Source organism: Xiphophorus couchianus, chromosome 19, assembly GCF_001444195.1.
Source record: "Xiphophorus couchianus chromosome 19, X_couchianus-1.0, whole genome shotgun sequence".
NCBI lineage: Eukaryota > Metazoa > Chordata > Actinopteri > Cyprinodontiformes > Poeciliidae > Xiphophorus > Xiphophorus couchianus.
In genome coordinates this window covers 1718299-1742607 of record NC_040246.1, presented here as the reverse complement: position 1 = coordinate 1742607, position 24309 = coordinate 1718299, and the positions used below count along the sequence as shown (strand labels likewise).

Sequence of the window (24309 nt, the reverse complement as noted above, 5' to 3'; positions counted from 1 at the left end):
TAACTTTTTTGTTGTTGTTGTTTACCAGCGTTTCACTGAGAAGCAGCTACTATTATGAGCCCAGCAGATGTGCAGTTCCACCAGGTGTTTGCTAATTGCTGCTGACTAGTCTGAAGGAGCTGATCTCATAGGAGGAGCTGCATCTTAAAGGTGGCACTAGGTTCCCCCAGGAGTGGTTGCCATGGAGCTTAATTTGTCAAGCCAACACTCCAGGCATTTTTTTGATGAGGGATAACATTATAACGCGATGTAAAGCTCAAAAAAGTTTATTTTACATAATACTGCCCCTTTAATGGTGCTGGGAGAATCATGCTGTGGGAATGCTATTCTTCAGGGAGGACAGCCCAAATAAGAATTTGTGGCAAGGGTTAAAGGTTAAGGTTCACAGATCAATGTGAAACATTCCCTATGTCTAGATATACAAAGCCTCCAGAAACGCACCCTTGGGATTTGCAGTCAAACGTAATTCTAGTATCTATTGAGAACTTAGTGAGGGGTGTGTCTTTACACACATATCACATTTTCCAGATTTTTCTTCAAGAATATTGGTAATATTCCCTTAATTTAAATACCATACGGTGTTTTCCCACCATTTTGGGATCCAAAGTCCCCATGAAACTTCATGAATGCTGTAGTTGTAATGTGATCAAATGTGATGATGTATGGGTATCAATACTTTTGCAAGGCACTGTGTATGCTAGCATAACTCAAACATTGTTTGCTATAAAGCAAACATATATTATGCAATGAGGAGAATCATTTAACCAGCTTATTAACATCTTGACCACAATATAAATGTAACAGTCATTTGCTACAGCGGTGCATTTCTATAAAGCTCAATAAGCATGCAACTCTACATCACATTGCCATGATGATACCTGGATGCTAACAAAGAACTTTCAGTGATTGGTATGTTAGATTGGTCCCTCATCCAGTTGCCATTTTGTTTTTAACTTCAGGCGGTGGAACTCTATGCCCTTCTTTTATGGCGAACCATAACAAGGAGTTGTATCTTTAAGCACTAATTCAAATTCTTTTTTCACTTCTCAGCCTCATCAAAGAACCTCATTTTCTCAGTGTGCACAGAGTCTTTGAGACGTTGAATAGATGACGCTGTCTCCCCTGAGATGGGCTCTGTGGGGCCAAATATATGGGTGATTTGTTTGGTTATAACCACAGTCTCCTTGTTCTCATTTCTTTCAGTTGTTGTTTCTTGGACTAAGTGTTTGACTGTCCTTGTGGCACTTCGAGCATCTTGGACCATCCACAATGGAGCGTCATCTCCCTCCGACTGTAAAGCAAAGCCTTCCCCTGATTTTACTTGGACAGCAGACAGAATCTTGGCATGCTGTGACTCAGGAGTAGGCTGTACGTTTGATGTAATGATGTGTATTTTTCCTGACGTTAGTCTTACTGTATCTTCAGAAGAAGATGAAACACCAGAAGACAAAATAGTGACCTTCTCCGGGAAGGTAGGCACATCTGTGATCAGCTCAGTCCTCGTGGTGGAAGTCATGATGTCACTGTGCATCTCTTCAAATCCAGCACCTGCGCTTTCGTCAGAGTATTTGACCGTCACCTTGGTTGGGGAAGGTATGAATGGGTCAACAGGCTCACTTGTGATCGTAGAGCTTACATCAGCAAAAGCATCTGATGACTGGACAGAAAGGGTGGGACTTACTTCCTCGTCCTTGGTTTCCCCTACTGGGCTGCTATCTTTTACTTGTTCTGCTTTGTCAGGAATCTTTTGTTGTTCTGTTGGGGACGACAGGCCAAACTTTGGGAATTTAAACCAGCTCGAGCTCTCCGGACTTTTGGTGGTATCGTGCTTGGTTTTTGCCGATGTGTGCTTTGTGGTGGCTTCACCTGGTTCATGAGATTGCTTTGAGGTTTCAATGTCTTGATCAACTTTGTCCACTTTTCGAACATCAAAGTCAACATCAATCGACTTAAGAATGTCACCAAATGATGTTAAAGTCAGTTTTTGTGATAGATCTTCTTCTTTTGGCGCAGTCTTCATTTCCAGTTGATCTTCACTATTTTCATACTCAAAGTGAACGGATTCATCTTCAAGTTTGGATCTTGAAAGACCCATCAGTGGCATTTTAAAGGTAGGTAGTTTGAATTTACTTGGAGATCCTTGAACCACACTATCACTTTCTGTGTTTAGGGTTTCTTGATCCTGTTGTTCTGATTTGCAGGCATCTGATTTAAAATCAGTCTTTGGACCTTTGATGATAACAGCAGCACCCTCTCCCAACTGACTTCCATCATCTTCAGCTGTTTTATCGGAGATGTGCGTCTCTGTTGTTACCTCATAAGACACACTGCCAAATCTTGGCATTTTCAGAGTTGGCATTTTAAATTTTTTGGACTTGACTTCAGCCTCAGAAGTTGTCATTTCAAAAGCAGTCAGGACGTTTTTGCCTTCATCTGCAGAGAGTTTGATCTCTGTTGTCATATCGGTTTCATAATTTTCAACTTCTATTCCGTGATCTGGAAGCTCAGCTTTTACTTCATGCTCTTTCAAGCTCGGGTTTGAAAATGAAAACTTGGGAAGGGAAAACTTACTTTTCTTTAAGCCTGGGTCGAGTTCTGGAGCTGGGGTTGCTTCTACTGCAGAAGATTCTTTAATGTCAACATCTGAGATTTTGGTCTCCATTGACGTAACACCAGCTTTAGGAGCTTCCATGTTGACATCGACGTCAGGGGCTTTACCACCAGTTCTTGAAAATGAGATGTTAGGAAAAGTCCAATTTAGTCGTTTTACTTTACCTTCAAGTTCAACTGTAGGTACATCTTCACCTTTTGCCTCAGCACTTGGTGACTGGACTTCGTATTTCTTTAGTTCCCCTTCTTTAACATTCAAATCTACTGGATCAGTATCAACATGAAGGTCCACATCACCCCTTTTCTCTTTGGTCATTTTAGGTATTTCCATACTGACATGTGGGGTTACGGCTCCAAATTTAGGTAATGTAATTTTAGGCATTTTAACTTCTGATGTAGTGTTGATATCAGCTTTGATCTCTGGAGACTTAACGTCCATTTGCACTGAAGGTTGTTCCACTTTTGCACTGGAAAATTGAACTTCAGCTTTGACTTCTGGTGCTGTGACATCTACATCTGCCTTGGGTAAGCTGATGTTGGTATCCGGTCCTTTGGATTGTGATAATGAAAAACCAAGACTTGGAAGTTTAAATTTACTTCCTTTTCTTTCATCATCAATTTCTGAACTCCTTAGATCCACAGATGGACCCTTAATTTTAATGCTTGGTTCTTCTGTTGTAACTGTGAGAACTTCCTCCAAAGTAGTACTTTCACCTCTCACTGTTTTGACATCTTGTACTTGTTTGTTTGAACTTTGGGTAGCAAGGCCAAATTTTGGCAACTTGAATGTTGGCATTTTAAATTTGGATGGCGATCCATCAGTGTCCTTTGACACAACCGTTATTTCAGGCGTCTTAGTTTCTATTGCAGTGTTTTTAGGTTCACCATCTTCCTCATCTTTCTCCAAAGGAGAACCTTCTTCCGTAGAGCTTTGAGTAGTAAGCCAAAATTTTGGTAACTTGAATGCAGGCATTTTAAACTTGGATGGTGAACCATCAGTGTCCTTGGTCACTGTTTTGATTTCAGGTCCTTTAATCTCTATTGCAGTAGATGTTTTTATCAGGTTCTCGTCACCAGGGAGTTTTACTTCAGCTTTTACTTCTGGCAATGTAACATCTACTTCTGTCTTTGACAACCCTAAATCACTGCCAGTCCCTTTGGCCTCTGACGCAGAAAAACCTAGACTTGGCAACTTAAACTTTTTTCCTTTTTCTTCACCATCAATTCCTTCAGTTTTTAGCTCTAATAATGGACCCTTTATTTCAATGGTTGGTGCTTCTGTAGTAACTACAATAATCTCTTCTGAAGTTGGGAGTTTACCTTTAACTGGTTTTACATCTTCGTCTAATGGAGGTACTTCTCCAGTGGAAGTTTGAGTAGCAAGCCCAAATTTTGGTAACTTGAAATTTGGCATTTTAAACTTTGAGGGTGATCCTTCTGTAGACTTTTTTGTATCTTTGGTTTCAAGTGCTTTAGTTTCCACTTCAACAGATTTGTTGTTTGGAAGTTTGATTTCAGCTTTTACCTCTGGTACTTTAACATCTACATCTGTCCTTAAGCTCAAATCAGTCTCTGGCTCTTTGGCTTGAGGTACTGAAAAACTCAGACTTGGCAGTTTGAACTTCCTTCCTTTTCCTTCAAGATCACTTCCTTCAGTCCTTAAATCTACTGATGTCCCCTTAATTTCAACGCTTGGTCCTTCTGTGGTAACTGTAAGTACCTCCTCTAAGCCTGTGGTTTCACCTCCACCGATTTTGACATCTTTGTCAAAAGAGGGTACTTCTTCAGTGGAACTTTGAGTGGCAAGCCCAAATTTGGGTAATTTAAAAGTTGGCATTTTAAACTTGGAAGTTGATCCTTCAATGTCCTTTGCTTCGACTTGAAATTCAGGTGCTTTAGTTTCTATTTCTGTTTCAATTCTTTTCAGTTCATTGTCAGGAAATTTGACTTCAGCTTTGATTTCTGGTTGTGTAACATCTACACCTGTCTTCAAGCTAAAATCTGTGTCTGGCACTTTGGCCTGTGTAGCAGAAAATCCAAGACTTGGCATCTTAAACCTTTTTCCTTTCCCCTCACGTTCACTTCCCTCTTTTTTTGACTCTATGGATAAATCCCCAATTTCAACACTTGGTTCTTCTGTGCTAACTACAATGACCTCCTCTGACATTGTCATTTCTCCTCCAGGTATCTTGAGATCTTTGTCCAAAGGAGGCACTTCTGCTGTGGAACTCTGACCAGAAAGCCCAAATCTTGGCATCTTGAATGTCGGCATCTTAAACTTGGATGGTGACCCTTCTGTTTCCTTTCTTGTACCTTTGAATTCTGGGGCCTTAGCTTCCGCTTCAAAGGATTTGTTAAACTTTTCTTCAGGGAGTTGGATTTCTGCTTTGACTTCTGGTGCTGTAACATGTACATCTGTTGCTGGTAAGCTAATGTCAACATCTGTTGTTGGTAAGCTAATGTCAGTATCAGGACCTTTGGTTTGCGATGCCGAAAAACCAAGACTTGGCAGTTTAAACTTTCTTCCTTTTCCTTCACTCTCAGTTCCTGTAGTTTCTAACGCTACTGATGGAGCCTTAACGTCAATTCTTGGCGCTTCTAGACTTCCTACGAGAATCTCTCCAGAAGTGGTAATTTCACCTTCTCCTGTTTTGAGGTCTTTGTCCAATGAAGGCAGTTCTGCTGTGGAACTCTGACCAGAAAGCCCAAATCTTGGCATCTTGAATGTCGGCATCTTAAACTTGGATGGTGACCCTTCTGTTTCCTTTCTTGTACCTTTGAATTCTGGGGCCTTAGCTTCCACTTCAAAGGATTTGTTAAACTTTTCTTCAGGGATTTGGATTTCTGCTTTGACTTCTGGTGCTGTAACATGTACATCTGTTGCTGGTAAGCTAATGTCAACATCTGTTGTTGGTAAGCTAATGTCAGTATCAGGACCTTTGGTTTGCGATGCCGAAAAACCAAGACTTGGCAGTTTAAACTTTCTTCCTCTTCCTTCACTCTCAGTTCCTGTAGTTTCTAACGCTACTGATGGAGCCTTAACGTCAATTCTTGGCGCTTCTAGACTTCCTACGAGAATCTCTCCAGAAGTGGTAATTTCACCTTCTCCTGTTTTGAGGTCTTTGTCCAATGAAGGCATTTCTGCTGTGGAACTCTGACCAGAAAGCCCAAATCTTGGCATGTTGAATGTCGGCATCTTAAACTTGGATGGTGACCCTTCTGTTTCCTTTCTTGTACCTTTAAATTCTGGAGCTTTAGCTTCCACTTCAAAGGATTTGTTAAACTTTTCTTCAGGGAGTTGGATTTCTGCTTTGATTTCTGGTGCTGTTACATCAACTTCTGTTGTTGGTAAGCTAATGTCAACATCTGTTGTTCGTAAGATAATGTCAGTATCAGGACCTTTGGTTTGCGATGCCGAAAAACCAAGACTTGGCAGTTTAAACTTTCTTCCTCTTCCTTCACTCTCAGTTCCTGTAGTTTTTAAAGCTACCGATGGAGCCTTAACGTCAATTCTTGGCGCTTCTAGACTTCCTACGAGAATCTCTCCAGAAGTGGTAATTTCACCTTCTCCTGTTTTGAGGTCTTTGTCCAATGAAGGCAGTTCTGCTGTGGAACTCTGACCAGAAAGCCCAAATTTTGGCATCTTGAATGTCGGCATCTTAAACTTGGATGGTGACCCTTCTGTTTCCTTTCTTGTACCTTTAAATTCTGGAGCTTTAGCTTCCACTTCAAAGGATTTGTTAAACGTTTCTTCAGGGAGTTGGATTTCTGCTTTGACTTCTGGTGCTGTTACATCAACTTCTGTTGTTGGTAAGCTAATGTCAACATCTGTTGTTCGTAAGATAATGTCAGTATCAGGACCTTTGGTTTGCGATGCCGAAAAACCAAGACTTGGCAGTTTAAACTTTCTTCTACTTTCTTCACTCTCAGTTCCTGTAGTTTCTAAAGCTACCGATGGAGCCTTAACGTCAATTCTTGGCGCTTCTAGACTTCCTACGAGAATCTCTCCAGAAGTGGTAATTTCACCTTCTCCTGTTTTGAGATCTTTGTCCAAAGGAGGGACTTCTGCTGTGGAACTCTGACCAGAAAGCCCAAATTTTGGCATCTTGAATGTCGGCATCTTAAACTTGGATGGTGACCCTTCTGTTTCCTTTCTTGTACCTTTAAATTCTGGAGCTTTAGATTCCACTTCAAAAGATTTGTTAAACTTTTCTTCAGGGAGTTGGATTTCTGCTTTCACTTCTGGTGCTGTTACATCAACTTCTGTTGTTGGTAAGCTAATGTCAACTTCTGTTGTTCGTAAGATAATGTCAGTATCAGGACCTTTGGTTTGCGATGCCGAAAAACCAAGACTTGGCAGTTTAAACTTTCTTCCACTTCCTTCACTCTCAGTTCCTGTAGTTTCTAAAGCTACCGATGGAGCCTTAACGTCAATTCTTGGCGCTTCTAGACTTCCTACGAGAATCTCTCCAGAAGTGGTAATTTCACCTTCTCCTGTTTTGAGGTTTTTGTCCAAAGGAGGGACTTCTGCTGTGGAACTCTGACCAGAAAGCCCAAATTTTGGCATCTTGAATGTCGGCATCTTAAACTTGGATGGTGACCCTTCTGTTTCCTTTCTTGTACCTTTAAATTCTGGAGCTTTAGCTTCCACTTCGAAAGATTTGTTAAACTTTTCTTCAGGGAGTTGGATTTCTGCTTTGACTTCTGGTGCTGTAACATCAACTTCTGTTGTTGGTAAGCTAATGTCAGTATCTGGACCTTTGGTTTGCGATGCCGAAAAACCAAGACTTGGCAGTTTAAACTTTCTTCCTCTTCCTTCACTCTCAGTTCCTGTAGTTTTTAAAGCTACTGATGGAGCCTTAACGTCAATTCTTGGCGCTTCTAGACTTGTTGAAAGAATCTCTCCAGAAGTTGTAATTTGACCTTCTCCTGTTTTGAGATCTTTGTCCAGGGGAGGCTCTTTTTCAGTAGAACTTTGAACAGAAAGCCCAAATTTTGGTAACTTGAATGTCGGCATCTTAAACTTGGACGGTGACCCTTCTTTTTCTTTTTTTGGCACTTTGATTTGTGGAGCTGTAGCTTCCACTTCAATGGAGTATTTGTTCACATCATCACTCGAAAGTGCAACTTCAGTTTTGCTTTCAAAAAGATGTGTATCGACATCAATATTTGAGTGGTCAGAGCTAGGTGCAACAATGGTAACTGCAAGAACCTCATCAGGAATGTTCTTATCAATGTCATCTCCTTCTGCATTTTTGTCTGAAGTGCCCAGTCCTAATTTTGGTAATTTAAAAGTTGGCATATTAAATTTTGATGGTGACTGTTCCACATCTGGTGCCTCAAAATTAGCATCAGGTATTTTTATGTCAGTCTTGGTCTCAGTAAGTTTCACCTTTACCTCCTTCTTTGCTTCAGGTCCTTTGACTTTTGGCATTGTGATTCCAAACTTTGGCATTTTGAACTTGCCTCCTTGTCCTTCAACTGTAGGTTGAGTTTGCACTTCTGGTTTTCCAACTTCCACTTTTCCAGAAGATATCAAGATTTCTGCTTTTCCCAGACTAACATCTGTAGGAACTGGGACTTCTACCTTAGTTTTATTGTCCACTTTGCCTTCTGCGTCCATGACATCTGTGTCTTTACTTGAGAGTCCAAGTTGAAATTCTGGTCCTTTAATTTTGGGCATTTTTATTCCAATCTTTGACCGCTTCATCTTTTCTTCTTGTCCGTCAAGGTGATGCTCAGCCTTCGTGGTCGGGATCTCCAGCTCTGGTGTCTCATTAAGGACCACAGGAGATGAAAAGTTGATTTTTTCTCCATCAACTTGCAACAGCTTGACTTCTGCTTTAGCATCAGAAAATGGTACTGGTATTTCAGGTTTTGGTGCTGAGTACTCAACATCTTGCTGAACTCCAATCTGGGGAAATTTGCCCTTCAGCCTGATACCAGGTTCTTCATGCTCAGCATCAGTGAGTTTTATTTCAGTGTCACCTTTAAACAATGTGACATCTACATTAACCTTTTGGGATTGGGTTGTATCCGTTTCAGAACCTTTTAGTTTCGGGAGTGATATTCCAAATTTTGGAATTTTGAACTTACTTGCTCTCCCATCAATTTCAGATGCTTTAATTTTTACATCACTGTCTGGTATGGTAACATCAGTACCAGGCCCATATTCCAATGTGTGTGTTTCAGAAGCTTCACTTACCTCACCACTGAGGTTTGGAGTAGCAGCTCCAAATCTGGAAATTTTAAAAGGGGACATTTTGAATTTTGACAACGATCCTTCAACATCCTTTGTTTCAACTTTAATTCCAGGAGCTCTAACATCTAGTTTTGTTGGTGATCCAGTTCCTTCAATCTCAAGATCTTTGATTTCTCCTTTAACTTCAGGCAGTGTCAGATCTTTACCTTTCTTCGATAGGCTTAAATCTGACTCATGCGTTGTAACTTTTGGCAGTGCAATTCCCAACTGGGGCATTTTGATCTTGTGTCCGTGTCCTTTCGCTTCACCTTCCTTCTGCAGTGTTTTGATTTTCACATCAGACTTTTCCATTCTTTTCTGTTCTTCTGACCTAACACTATCTTTGTTCACATCTGTTCCTGTACCTTCAGTGAGTTTGATCTCAAGTTTAGCCTCTGGCAGGGTAACCTCTGCATCTTTCTTTGACAAGCTTATCTCAGGACCTGCTAATTTTGTTGTTTTGACTCCAAACTTTGGGATTTTGATTTTGCCTCCTTGTACGTGTTCACCCTTGGACTGCAAAGGTTTAACTTCTCCATGTTTCTCTAACTGCATCTTTTGCTTTAGAAAATATACATTTCCCTTCCCAGGAGTAACTTCTGCTTTAGATGCTTCTGGGAGTTTACCTGCAGCTTTGCCATGTGCCTCTTTCTTTGACAAACTCAAGTCAAATTCTGGGCCTTTGATTTTTGGCGTTTTAATTCCAAACTTTGTACATTTGCTTGCTTCCCAATCAAACTCGCCTTCAGTTTCAGTTGGCTTTATTTCCACTTGAGGGTTTTCTGCCTCTGCCATTTCTTTAGGAACATCTAAGCTCTTGAGGACTGTATCGCTCTCTGGGCCTCCTGGTATTTGCCCTCCTTCAGCCAGTGCTACTGTGTGAGCTGCGTCTTTCTTAGATGTGTTAATATCAACTGTTGTTCCTTTTATTTTTGGCACTGAGATGTCCAGGTTTGGCCATTTAAATGTACTCTTTCCATCTCTGTCTAGAGGTTTTGTCGTCCCTTCGTCAGAGATATCCTCTTTTCCACTGGGTTTGCCCGAAGGAGATATTCTAACTTTGGAAAGCTTATTCCTTTCATCTTCGGGTTTATCAGATGCTTCTTTACTTTCTAAAGAAATGGCAAGTATTGTCTTTGTGTCAGTACTTACATTAAAACTTGTCAAGACACCATCCTTTTTGACTGACTCGTCCGTTGAGTCTATGTACTCAATACCATCAAGTTCAGGTATTTTGACTTTACATATGACTTCTCCAGTTTGTCTTTCATCTTTCCTTGTTTCTGTTGTTAGCTCTTTTTCCTGAATGAAGCTTGGTTTCTGCATGTCAATCCCAATATAAGGCAGCCTTCTGCTTTTTGCCGACATCCCAAAGCTTGGCATTGTTATCTTTGACCTAGTGGATGTCTTCAGCTCTTCTTTTGTTGCTGCTTTTCCGTTTGTTGTATCAAATTCTTTTTCTTTAGCTTCCTCTTCACTTTTGCACTTTGGTGGGCTGGTATCGTCTTCCATTTGAGATTTCTTAAAATCAAACTTGTTGTCAGTTAAAAAGATCGTTTTGGAGATTTCTGAAGATGCCGTTGTGTCAGACCTTGGCAGATGCTCTTCTTGTTTTGGTTTTGCGACTTTGGTGGGCGTTTTTACAGATATTCTTTGTGCGTTAGCATCTATGACAGTTATTTCTTCTGGGATAGGCACCCCAGATATATCCAGCTGAGGCAGCTTAAATCCAGGTAATTTAGAAACAGCTTCTTTCACACTATCAACATCAATTGACATTTGCACTGTTTCAGCCTGGCTTTCTTTGTTGCGCTTTTTATAATCAGCCACGGTGGTTTTCACAGACATGTCCTCCATTCCTGGAATCTCGATGTCTTCACGTTTGGGAAGTTGGGTTGTGGAAACGCGGCCAGTTGTAGTTGTGGGTTCTTGATCGTTCACTGTTTGCATTTCTTCTGCATTAGCAACATTGCTCATGTCTAATTCAAGTTGCTTATGTTTTGGACTGGACTTTTTGGATTGCTTCTGTTTCGTCTCCTTTCCTTTCTGTGTTTTGTCATCACCTTTCTTGGGAGATTTTCTCAATGATATGTCAAGTTCCACCTTTGGTAAAATTATCTGCGATGTAATGAATTTGGATGAGATTAGCTTTGAACTCTCTTCACCTTGGCTTTTGTTATCTATGCCGACCGTAGACTGATCTCCCATCAATCTAGTTTTTGACTCAGAGCTTGAGATAGCAGCAGATTTTCCTGCTTCGGGAAGATCTTCTGTGTCAACACTTGCTCCGAGAGTCTTAAGCCTTTTGGGAGAGGATTTTGCTTTGGCGTCTTTTTTGTGAGATTTATCCTTCCCTAGGATCTTCATTTTTAATTCTGACCTCTCTTTCTTCTTTTTTTTCTCATCTGGGGATTTTGGAACTCCAGACTGGCCTTCCTCATCGCCCAGCGCTACGGTTTGATCTGTGGTTTTCAAAGTAGCGTCTACACTGACGAGCTCCACCTTGTGTTGAACCGGGTCAGACTCCATAGCTTCTCCTGCCTGTTCATTGATCTCTGGTGTTTCTGCTATGGGGTATTCAGGGAACTCGGGTGAAAGAGTGTCTGATTCCTGCTTCTGCTGAACGTCGCTACTCATCTGCCCAGATGTTGGCGCATCCGTGTCCTGGTCTTCAGATGAACTTATGCGGCCTCTCCTCTTTAGGCCAGAGAGCTTTATTTTATGCTTCTTCTTTCCTTTCAGGGCATCCTGAGATTTTATAGGTGACTCTGTGTCACTTGTCGTAGGACTAAGCTCAAGTTTTCTTTGCTCATCTGCTTCTGACGAACTGTGAGACCTTGTGAAACGAGATTTACGTCCTTTTCCAAAGGAGGGAAACTTTGGCCACGAGATGCGAGCGTCGCCACGCCTTCTGGTTTTTCCTTGCTCCCTCATCTCTGTGGAACCGACTTCTTCCTCCTGTTGAGCAACGGAAACATTGAATATCAAATTACATTCATCAAAAAAAATATATTAGCAGATGCAGTTTGAAAATAGTTACAGGAATAACGTCTGAATCGATGGTTGGTTCCGTCTCTGTGAAGTCCGGTTGGCGTTTCAGGCAAAGCTTCAACTTGTAAGCCTGAGCATGCTCCAGAATCTGAATGGCGTCCTCATATGACATGTTGTCAAAATACACTGTGGCGCTCAGAATCTGATCTCCTACAAAAAAACAAAAAAAATCAGTGGGGGAAAAAAAATGATCAAATCCTCTAAAGAAGAGCCGACTTTCAATCTGTTGCAATGAAATAAGTGGAACAAACTATGGAGAAAATAATTGAAATTACAATTATTTAACTTCAATTACATAAATAAAGTTTCTAACTTGTTTTGAACCTGTGCAACAAATTAATTTGTTGTACAAATTAACCTCATTGTTAATTTGTGTAACATTGAAGTTGCATATATTAATAATCATGCATATCTAATTAGTGTTCATAATAAAATGAATAAATAACCTTCTTTGACTTTTAAGCTTTTTGAAGCTGGTGACTCTGGAACTACTTTCTTGATGAAGATCCCCTCTTTCCCTCCTCCGCCATAAACCAGACCCTCTGCACATCCATCTTGGGCTGTGTTCACTATAACGCCACCTTCAGGACTGGGAGCTTCCTACAGACACACCCGAAAAAAAGAGGACACATGTTCTTCCTTAAACTGCACCATCAGCAGGTTCACAGCCTGTATGGATTCCTACACGTGACGGGTGAATGGTGTGAATGTCGGACCTTTAATTTACTCATTTTTGGAGTGGAGGTCCTCTCGAAGATGGAGCCGAGGCCAGACTTTTTACCTTTGTGTCCACTCCCAGCTTTGTGGTCTGCATCATGTTCTTCGCACTAAGAAAAATAGTGTTAGATAGGTGTTGTTTTTTTTTCAAATGCTGAAACATCAATTTAGCCTACCATACATATGGATATATAAACAGAAAAAAATTTTCATTTCTATTACATTTCTAAGCTTTATTCACAATGTCTCCTAAGCTGCAGTATAAGTATCTCTGGTAGTATTATGGGCTGTCTCTGTGTTAAACCTGTACAAGTTTAAGTCAGGAAAATCATTGGAATTTGCTAGTTGCTGTGCTCAGTGACAAGCTAACTGCTATTAGCAAAACAAGCTAAAGGAATAAACAGGCTTTCTGAAGACAGTTGTGCAGTTCTGGGAGAGATAAAAGCCTAAATAAACAGTTTGCTACTGTAGCCGTAACAGTTTCAAACACTTGGCAGCCATATTGGATTTTAACCAGGACAATAAAATTTAAATGTTTTGGCCTCTTGTGTCCATGCAGCAGCAATTTTGGTCGGACAAAGACGCAAAGGGTTGACAAGGGGCTCCAGAGTGAAACTTTTTTAAAATGAAATGTGAATCAAATCCTTTCTAAGTGCAAAGTGAAAACATTATGGAAACAATGGCATCAGTCACCCCATCTTGTGCTTGTGGACTCAGTTTTGACCCACGCACGGCACAAATCTACAACAATGGTGGCTCTCTGTGCTCTTTCTTTTCTGCTGCACCTCTACAGGTGACGTGATATGTTAAAGCAAAATCTAAAACAATAAAACTAAAAAAGTGAAATCTGCTCATTGTGGAAAAAGTATGCAGTCAGCCAAGACCTACAGAAGGATTACATAAACACGCCTCTGGATCAGAAAATACACAAGGTTTCACCGCCTCCTGTTGGCCTGAAATCCACACTGCACCTTTTCCAGCCCCGCTTGTGTGTAAACACAATTTTTGTCAGATGTGCAACAAAAAACGCTTTTGGAAACATTGTTATGCAAACAGGGCCTAAGTGAGAAACCACTGACTTCCCCACTGTGAGCTTTGGCAGATATCATGTTTACTACAATTTTCTACAATTTCAAATTTCTACAATTTCTCATTGTACAAATTTGGACTCTGGAAATAAAATCCAGAATCAAAATGTTAAAGTAGTTCCAAATGAACTCGGCTGAGAAAGGAAATCAACTCAGGCTAATTTCTCTTTCCTTTCCTGGAAGGTTTATGTCAGTGTAGCTCAGCTGTATCTTTGCTCTCTGTACCTCTTTGTCAGCGTATTTTGCCGCCTCAGGATACTCCTGGACCGGAGACGATCCTTGTGGCCGGGGTCTCTCCCCCTCTGCAAACTGAGTCGGCTCCTCACATATCTGTGTGAACAAAGTCAGTTAACATGAAAACAAAGTTATTTCTGTCATTCGTACTATGAACGTACATCATGTTTGTGGATAAGTTTAGATAAAGGTGCGGATTAGGGAAATAATAGAGTGGGATTTTGCAGTAGGCTCCAGTTACTCACTGAATCGTCCTGTGTGGCAGGTTCTGGCGCTCGCAGTCTTCTCCCTGCTTAAAAATAAAAAAACACAAGCCAAAATATTACCAAAAGAAATCTAATATCATGTCCATGCTTAATGAACAAACCAACACAATGTGTTTGTCACTTTGTTTTAGTTCGGTGGATTCATGTGATTTAATCTTTTTTTTTTTCATTTTCTTCAAATTTTCTCCCTCACTGCCTCGGCTCGTGCCTTCCCACAGCTGCCACACATTCAGATAATTAGCTCCACCTGCTCTTGCACCAGTAATCACCTCCTCACTGTGCATATATACTCCCAGATCTCTCACATCCATTGCCAGATCCCCGTATTGCCATTTCCATGTGTCACCGGATTCTCCTGGTCTGCTCTGCATACCTTTCTTGTGAGCGCGTCTTTTTAATAACCTACTGCTTTACTCTGCTTGGTCCTGCCTCCAGCCTGCGTTTAGAACCAACTCAGAAGCAGAGGGTTCACCAGAGCTTCCAAACCGCTACATGAGATACGGGAACGTATGGGAATGTGGAATATTTGACATCGTTCCACAAACGACACAAATCCAAACATTTACTCTTGGTGCGCAGAAAACTGCGATGTAACAACGTTGAGTTAAAAAGATGGAGTCGGCTCACTCCCAGGATTCATCTTGAGGTTCAGACCGACACCGGAGCCGACGGTGAAACTATTTAGAGTTCTTCCTGGCAACGATTTCCTCAGGGAGCTGCTGCCTCCTCCATCTGTTAAGTGATCCACCTTATTGATTCTCACATTAAACTTTAAAGCCTTGTAGGCTGGCTCCTCCTGGTTGTCGAAAAGGATCTGCCTGATTATTATTATTGATTTTTTTTTCTTACAATTGATCTTTGTGAGCATAGTAAAATTCTGATTAAAACCACCACTCTTTACTTTTCGTCTGAATGGACGGTATTTTAACATGAAGCAATCGTTCGTTTTATTTCAATTTCCCAAGGTTTCAGATACATTAAGGACTGGAAAAGTTGACTGATTAACTTAAAACAACTAACCTCAAAAATATTTAACACAAACCAAAGCATGATAGAGAAAACTCCACAAAAGAAACACACACAAAATCTTACCAAGTATTTTTGGTCTAGTTTCTAGTGTATAATATGTCAATATGTTTGAAATAAGGCAAAACTAACTTAGAAGTCACTTTTCAGCAAGATGTAAGAGCTCAGTCATTTCTGACCATTGATTAAAAATAAAGTACTAGTTCCAATGTCTGATGCTTTTCACTTATAAGATAGGAAAAAATATATTGTTTCCTATATTTTAACTTGCTTTGAGAAGGGTATTTTTCAAAGCATAACACCCACATTTTTTTTTTTGAATGCCTTGCTTACTTTTGACATGGGTTTGGTTGCTGAGAAAACTAGTTTTGAATATGTCTGACCTAAAAGGGCAAGCTTCGAAATCAAAGCTTTATCTCCAGGCTTCAAGAACAAAAAATGTCAGAGATAGTAAATGGAAAGATATGTGCACTTATCTGAAGTATCTCCTTCCAAAGCTGTAGTATTTGCAGATGTGCCTTTGCAGTCTATTCCCACCCAGCCCCTCTCCCCGCCCTCCGCCTCACGGTAATGTGTGTCATGTAGCAAAGTTTGTGTAAATGCATCAGAAGACAGCTAACGCTAGCAGGTCAGAATTATGTGTCTTTCTCAGGTTGTGTTGTTGTCCTGAGAAAGACAAGAAAGCTGAAGCAGAGCAGTTCAATGATATTACAAGCTCCTCTTCTTTGTGGCTTCTAATAAAAATTAACTTTTCAGATATTGCTGAAACACTGTGAATTCAGAGTAAGCACACCACAGTCCTTAATAGTTCAAAAGCTTCTTTAAAAAGAAAAGAAAAGAAAGGAAAAAAATAATCTGCAGCTGCCCACGCCATAACGTTAATGCATTCATTGCATCTGCATTTTAGACCAGGTTGAAGTAGCAGAATCCTTTCATCAAAATCAAAGCCCACTTACCCATGGCTGCTGGTTGTGGAGCGCCTGGAAGCGAGCCGAGTGTTAACAAGAAGCTGTTTCTGTCTGTCCCCAAGCAGTCCTTCGCTGTGTGTGACTGCCAAAGCGGCTAAAGTGTTTTGCTCACCCTGAGATGCTGGGAGGCGGGACACGTTTGGCTTCCAGTCATACCTTGTGCTAAGTTGTGTGTCACATCCTGAATTCATTTGTCACCTGTCAGGGTTTCCCATTTTATTCTGGTCCTGTAACAGAACGCTTGAAACGTCATATTTATCGGCTGAAAATCGTATACGTAACCGGCTTTGCCGCATAAATATAGATGTATAGTTTTGGACCTAATCTGGTTCGTTTGGATTTGTCTCGTCTTTAAAACATGCCTCTTTTGGAGAGGTAATATTATTAAAATTCGTTCATCTTTCTCTGAACGTGCAGCAATACAACGCACAGCCACTTCTCTGAGACCATTGCTTATGTCTCTCCGTCTTTGGCATTGTCTCAGACCAACAAATTAGCAAAACTCTTGCTTGTATGAAGGTGGCCACAATGGGCGGTTATTGATGAACTAAGTGCATTTGTCATCTTTATTGAAACAATACACTATGGAGTACCGGTTTTAGATTCAAATCATTTTAGGGAGTTAGTGAAGACTAGATTATATTTACGACATTCTCAAATGGAAAAAAAAACCAACTAGAATTGAAAAACAATGTACTTTCTTCTTCTGATGCCGGTCTCTAGCGGTCATTGGGTGAGAGGCGGCCTACACGCTGAACAGGCCGTCATTACATTGAAAGGCAGACCAATATAGATGTATCGGTATGAAAATACTGTTTCTCTCCAATAAACATGGAACTGAGCCCAACAGAGGAAAAAACAGACTCATGACAATTGACTGACGGACGCTACTCAGGGATTCAGTTGTGCTCTTGGGGACTTCAGTGACCACCTGGGTGGTCATTAATGACTTTAAGAGGTGTGATCAAGAGAAAGGATCTCCTGCTCTGAATCACAGCTCTGTTTTGTTGTCAGACCTTTGTGCTGCGTATGGATTGTCCATCACAAGCATCATGTTGGAGCACAACATGGTCCATACGACCGTGTAGCATCTTGTGGAATGTGGCACCAGCCCAGCGTGAGCCAAAATGTTGTCTGATCAGGTTTATATTTGGAACCCATTCCGAGACTTCAACCTTTAAAGTTGTTGAACAGATGAGGTGAAAATCTTGAATCTTACCAGTGCTTTATAAAGGTAAAAGATAAAGCACTTTTCCAGGCACTTATTGTGTGCTAGTACAGGGACATGATGGCTGGAATTGGGATACTAATTCAAATATTAGACTCATACTCAATGTCAAAAATCTAAATTTTGTTCTTTACAAAAAAAAAATCACTTCTTTTTCGAGTCTCTTGTGTGAAAGTACTGGGAAGTTTTCCTGGAGATTAAACTCATGTAACACAATATGATTTATTATTTGTGCTCACTTCTTGTACAACGGACACACACAAGCTGCTTTTAGTCTAGGACGGTTTAACGAGATTTAAGTGAAGAGGGGGGGGAAAGTAAATAGGATTTTCTGCCTAAATTGCAGGGACATGAGACAGCGAGAGCACATGTTTTCAATCTATTAATCTCCTGCAAACTTACAGTGAGTTTCATCACAGCTCTGGAATTTGTGTTTGAATTTGTCAGGGTCACCGTGACATGTGATACACAATGACCAGAGACGAGCGGCAGTCCACGTCTATAAAGTACAACAGCTTTTGAAAATAAAACCAGAAAAGAAAATCCTACAGGTAAACTGCTATGAGAATAAAAGAGGCTTAGCGTAAAACAAGACTTGTAGCACATTTGTGAGAAAAACACTTAAAATCAGTCAATCAAATTTTAGCACATTTCAGCAGCAAGGCATTTCAAAGTGCTTTACATCAGATCAAACACAGAAACACAATGCAAGATAGAATCAACAATCAAAACACAACATTAAGTCAGGTTCCATCATTAAATTTGTAATTGATTACGTTTCAAATACAATCCTAAACAGGTGGGTTTTTAGTCGAGTTTGCATCCATAGAAGGTTTTACCTGTTACACTCCTACTGTGTTATATGGAACAAAATACCTATTGCTACTTTTATTCCCACTCAAACTCACTATCAGTTTAAAACGATGTAGACAGCATTTTAATGGGCTTCTGGCACAAGGCTCCTTACACCTCTTTCACGGAATTTCGCTCTGGGACTTAAAACCACACGTTCTCCTCCCTGTGGACAGGTGGCTTACATATCACCGCTCCTAGTTAATTGTGAAGCATAATGGCTGTTAATTGCTCTTTTTCGTGGAAGTATAATTCACAAATAGAGAAAAACAAGCAGTTACGAAATTTTAAGAAAAGTAGAGATGATGATGTCAGAGCAGGATTTCTATTGCCAAAACTGATGGGTTAAAAATGTATCCAGATCATTTGTTTTAGCCTGTTCAATAACTCAGGGAGTCTCAGGGTCTATTCCCAGTCTGACTTTTTCCCCTTGTATTTCTCCTTGTGTTTGAGTGCTACTCTACCTTAGAGCACCAAAAATATCTTCATCTTCAGGTAGCTTTAAAAATGTCTTCAGAGAACTGTGGAAAACATTAACAGCGTGTATGTGGATCCTACAGCCTTTCTGACCCCATGTTTCTTAGCCATCACAATAATCTCTCATTGTTCCTGTTATTTAAATTTTCTTAAAATTTTCTACATTATTCAATACTGCAGGACATGAAATGTGAGTCAAACATATTATTTTGTAAATAGAAAGTTCAGCAATGATTAAATTCTAATGACAGTAAAGACAAAATTCAGCAACAAGTCTTTACCTTTTATTCGCAGTCTTCGGTGTCCAACACCAAACAGTAAGGTTGATATATTTATATGGTTTGTATTATAAAGAATATATGAACTTAATAAAAGTTTAATAATACACGTAACTGGTAGTGAAGAAACAATTGTAGTTTGTATCCAGCTTTAAACAAAGTTAGCCTCAGTGCTAACGCCCGAATCAAACTTGCTAGCTAGTTTAGCTTTTTAACTCTGACGCAGCCGTTGGCCAGGAATGACTCATATTAACGGTGTTCGTCAGGAAAAGGGTTGCCAAGCAACCGTGTCAGAATATTATCTTAGTATGCCTTAATCAAAAACCCTTTTTGTTTGCTTTTCAGTTTTCGTTTTAACATTGAGAACAAATAAGATAACTTCAGGAAAGGAACAGTCATGACATTCACAAAAAAATTATTTGCGTTTATCAAAGACTTTGGCTGTGAAACTGTTATGAAACTGTATACTTAAAGTTAAGCTCTTGTATTTTGTATTGACCAAACAGAGCTTGTATGTTTAAAATGTCCGTTAAAAAAGATCCTGGATTGAGATATTTTAGGGTTATTAACATATTGCTTATGAAGTGTTGACTGTGCTGATGTTTTATACTTTCATTTTAGTAGAAAGTAACAAAAATAAAAATTTTAAGAAGAAAATGGTTATGTGACGAAAAAGGTGTTGCACATTTATAAGACATGTCTGTAGTTTCTAATTTCTAATTTTAGAGGTTCAATTGTTCACTTTTTGGGCAAGAAGATTTTTTTTCCCTGTTATCTCAGCAGCAATAATAGAAAACGGGATAAAAGAGTCTATCTGCATCTGTACTTGTAGCCTGCAAATGACCCCCGGGGCCACACCTTGGATACCCCTGAATAGAATAAAAAGTGGCACATGAGAACATCGTTCTGAAGCTGCTACCCCAGCAGATGCCAGAAGAAAAGACTGAACAGGCTTTGACTTGACCTTGGATTTTCAGACTTATAACAGTTAACACATCAGACCGAAGCTTATGCAAAACCTTACGTTAGTTTTAGACAGTTCTGTATTTGCAGTGACGAGGAACTGCAAACTGACTTCACTGACCTGGGAATGTTTCACTAATTTATATCAGCTTATTTCAGTAGAACCAAACTACAAAGAGACAAACCAGTTCAAAGCGTATTACTTAAAATGGAATCCAGTTCAGTTTAGACTCAGTTCAATTCAAAATGAACCCAGTACATTCAAATATACAATCCAAACATAGCCTCAACCGGCATGCAAAAAATAATTATAATAAACTAGAGCTTAGAATAAAACAACAATAGGTTTTTAAGTTATCTAAGATATCCCCGTTAAATAAAATCGCACCGTTTTCTCTCACCCTAGAGAGGAACCGCTCCCTTTCATCAGACAAGAGGAGGTCCAGTCAGAACCTTTATACAACTGGACAAGGAAGTTGCTGAAAGTATTTTTTATTATTTATCATTATTTTATTTTTCCGTTTCTGCAGAAAACGTTTCGTCTCTAAAAATAAATGCTTTCCTGACATTGAACACTAGAGGGCATAGTTCACATAAAAATACAGTCACTCTCAAATCTTAATAACAATAAAAAGGTAAATCTCCTAATCATGGAAACGGTCTTAGTGACTTAAAGCTTATTAACTCTAACCTAACTTAGATGAATCTATACTTATGCTGGCTAGATTAGGCGTGTTTCATTTCGGTCACTGTAAGACTTGTGGAAAACACATAAAGCTTGTTGAATGGAAACAAAAATAGCTCAAATAGGCGCAAAGTCATGAACTGGTCTGTGAACTGTGTGACGGGAAGGTGGACCAGCTCCACTGCACAGGCACAGCCGACTGCTATAGGAACAGAGAACCATATCAGCTGGAGGTCATGTATTTTATATAGGAAAGAAGAACGCCTGATGGAAGCATAATTCCCGTCAGAACGCCTGGATAAATAATTCAGGATAGTCTTAAAGCTGCACTCTGCAGCTCATGAGCAGGAATAAATCAAGCTGAAGCCAAACGAGAGAGGAGAACCTCCTGAGCAAAACAAAGACCTGAGATTCATCTATAGCTATGACGATATGGTACAAATAATTTTACATTGTCACCACAGACCTGGGGTTCGTTTTAATAACTGTTTTACTTCTGTTTTTTTTATACGTATATTTACGTATAAATACATTGTTATCGCCACTCTCCATGATTGACTGAACCATGCCCTTCACTTGACCTTGGATTTTACTTTATTTTGCTTGACGTTTATCTTTTCAGTTTCTTTATGCATTTGAAAAGTTACACAGTCAAAACTTAAGAACAATAGTTTGGGTTATTTGACATGTCAAGTGAAAAACAAAAATAGGCTTTGTTATTCAAAGTCGTATTTACACCAGACCTAACTATTGAGCTAGCTGCTAACTATTGAGCTAGCTGCTAAATATTGAGCTAACTGCTAAATATTTAGTTTTTAGCTAAAATTTTAGTTTCCAAACTAAATGGTGTGATTTGGAGTTAAATTTAACTTGGACCTTAATATTTAGTGTGAACCTAAATATTTAGCTTAGAGCTAATTATGTAGTTTACAGATAAGAATTTAGTTTGCAAAGTAAATATGTAGCTTGGAGCTAAGTCTTAGCTTATTCCTGAAAAAGAGCTAAATTTAGCTCCAAACTAAATATTTAGTGTAGACCTAACGATTTAGGTTGGAGCTGGAACTAAGAATTTGGTTTGTAAACTAAATATGCAGCTTGGAGCAAAATATTTGGCTCCAAACTAAACATTTAGGTCCAAGCTAAGATTTTAGCTTGCAATCTAAATATATAGTTTAGATCTAAACTTTTGCTCAAACCTAAATATTTAGTGTGGACCAAAATAATTTGCTGTTGATTTTTAACTGTATAACTTTGCAAACAGCAGCCGGTGATATGAACATTATTCCTGACAGCATTTTGACTGGTTGCATTGTTTATCTACTTATTAAAGGGAAACAGCATCAAAAACTCCTAGAAAACTTTCAGAGAAAGTCGTTGAAATAATCCTGAACAGAGATGCACCAAGAAATCAACTGAAAGCTGGAATCAAACGCCGTTTTCTTTTCTTTTTTTTTTTTTTTTTTTTGCTTGACCAGCTCTGATTGGTGCTGAGGAAATAAATAAATACATTTCTGATTATAAAAAAAAAAAAAAATTAAAGCGCTACGGGTCGCAGGAACAACGCCACTCTTCGGTGTGGAAGTTGTTACTGTCAGCTGTTTTCTGAAACAGCTCAGTTTTATCTTTTCGTGGAATCCCGCTGTGCTTATCTTGCGTCATGCTGCATTGGGAAATGTTGGTGCACCTTAAAAAACCTCAGCTCAATGAAAACAATGAAAAAAACATATGTTGCACATTAATATAGTTGATACAGAGTCAATAGAATTTAAGTAAGACATGGTTGGATTAGTTTTGTTACTTTTTAAGGAACATGGACTCTTATTGTCACCTTTATAAAATAATGGCCTACGTCATTTCTTTTTTTTCTTTTTTTGGCCGAAAGTGATTTTTTTATACCTATATCATCTAATTAAAAGTGAAGATTATTATTATTTATTTGATTCTTTTCTTTTTTTTGCAATTATTTTAGGAAGCTGACGTTGAGTACTTCTACTCTTCCTTTATAAAACCAGAAGATGATGATGATGATGATGATGATTTTAATATTTCATTTGATCCCTGCACTGCCGTTTTCTATTTTTGGCATCAATTTTCTATTTCCGGTCTCCAGCTGTCGTTTTTGTCTCTAACCCAGGGATCTGTTGCCGTCCGCCGGGTTTCTGATCTAATCGATGAGTTTTTGAGTCTGAGCTCCAGACGCTCTGCTGGAAGGCAGAGAGGAGAAACGCAGACACACACACACTCTCTCTGATGATGACATCTCCTAACAGTCCGCTGCACTCTGCAGACACACCCATCAGCAACACACAGCATCAGCACCAGCTGCCTCCGACTCATCCGCCGCCATCGCAAACATTCCCTTTCCCTGCTGCCCTGCTCGGCCACTTCGCTCCTCAGAGGAGAGACAATGTCATATGGGATAAAAATAAATAAATAAATAAAGTAAAGAAACAGGAAGGGTTAAGAGCCTACCCGTCCCAGAGGGGGCAGCGTGCCAGTTGGGGAACGCCAGGTGGAAACAGTCGCACATGGTGGCAGCCAATGCAGCAGAGGAACCGGGGATGGAGGCTTGGGCAGGTGCCACTACAAACTGCTCCTTCTTCTTCTTCCCTCCACCTCTCCTTCAGGCTGCCGGTGCTGCGGGTCAGTCAGTCGCGGCGGAGTGAGGGGCGATGAGCCGCAGGAAGAGCCAGAGCCGGAGGAGAGTTTCAGAACTCGCTCCTCTGCTCTGATTGTCCACAGAGTGAAGGAAACTCCCTCCTCTGTGCCATAAACACGGACCCTCAGGACAGCAGGGGTAACTTAATTATGGGTGGAGCTGCCTCCCATCCCCCCGCCTCCCCCCCAACAGAGTTCTCTTTCTTCTCGTCCACTCGGTCTCCCTCTTCTTTCCCACTCAGTCCGATTGAGTTGCTTAATCCGACAAGGACGATCACGATGTCAGAGTCTGGGGACGATCCAACGTCTCTCACGTGGAGACTTTAACTCAATCTGCTGCTGTGTACACTCGGTCTGAAGCCCCTCATTGTGGACTGGGAGCTGTGGAAATGAACATCTGTTTATACAGTAATCAGGAGATTTATTTGCATGACAAGATCATTCGGAGTTCAGGGCAGGGAGGTTTTATTTCGTTACCCACAACGAGTCCAACAGAAAGTCCCGCACAAATGTATGGAGGACACAAGTTTTAAACAGTGATAGCAGGTTTAATTTGGGCTCTTTGAAATAATTTATGGCTTCTGACGCTGATGGGAAAGCTGACAAATGTTGAAAAGTGGGGAAGGTGAGGTAAATATGCAGAGGAAGAAATGGGTCATAATTGTTGATTTTGAGGGGCTGAAAGTTCTGATTTGAATTTGTTGCATTTTTGTTTTGCATTCCTCGTTTTAAAAATGTTTTTGTTTCGCTTCCAATTTTTCAAATGACAATAGCATAAGGATTATTAGATTTTTTTTTTTTTTTTTGGTTTCTCAAATTGAGTAATTGGAACCTGTCAGGATCAACAACAGGTGACACATGTAACCTTGTGTCGTTGTTTACATTTAAATAAATGAGGCTCAAACCCAGATAAGAAAAAGTGTGTGAGCCTCGTAGTTCAAACCTGACGCAGATGAACTCATTGGTT

General features: G+C 40.0%; 1 protein-coding gene across 3 annotated transcripts; it reads right to left on the bottom strand.

The window, feature by feature from the left end:
* Positions 1-24062, bottom strand: LOC114134475 (protein AHNAK2). Of its 3 annotated transcripts, none has more exons than XM_028001100.1 (8): positions 23157-24062; positions 14187-14233; positions 13933-14037; positions 12619-12729; positions 12349-12502; positions 11892-12052; positions 7369-11809; positions 1-5547 (listed from the first exon to the last, which is right to left on the bottom strand). In XM_028001100.1, exons 1-8 carry the CDS (start codon positions 23212-23214, stop codon positions 1040-1042), a joined length of 9585 nt encoding a protein of 3194 aa, XP_027856901.1. In that variant the 5' UTR covers positions 23215-24062; the 3' UTR covers positions 1-1039. The 3 variants fall into 3 exon arrangements, with proteins under 3 accessions (XP_027856901.1, XP_027856900.1, XP_027856899.1); XM_028001099.1 differs by having other exon boundaries at positions 2-6933; positions 23157-24059; XM_028001098.1 differs by having other exon boundaries at positions 2-11809; positions 23157-24059.
* Between the last annotated feature and the right edge of the window lie 247 nt (positions 24063-24309).

Coding starts and splice junctions, on each gene's coding strand:
- LOC114134475 (XM_028001098.1), bottom strand. CDS start 23,214: ATGTGCGACTGTTTCCACCTGGCGTTCCCCAACTGGCACGCTGCCCCC. Junction 14,038..14,186: donor CTGCCACACAGGACGATTCA/GTGAGTAACTGG, acceptor TTGTTCACACAG/ATATGTGAGGAGCCGACTCA. Junction 12,730..13,932: donor CAAAATACGCTGACAAAGAG/GTACAGAGAGCA, acceptor TATTTTTCTTAG/TGCGAAGAACATGATGCAGA.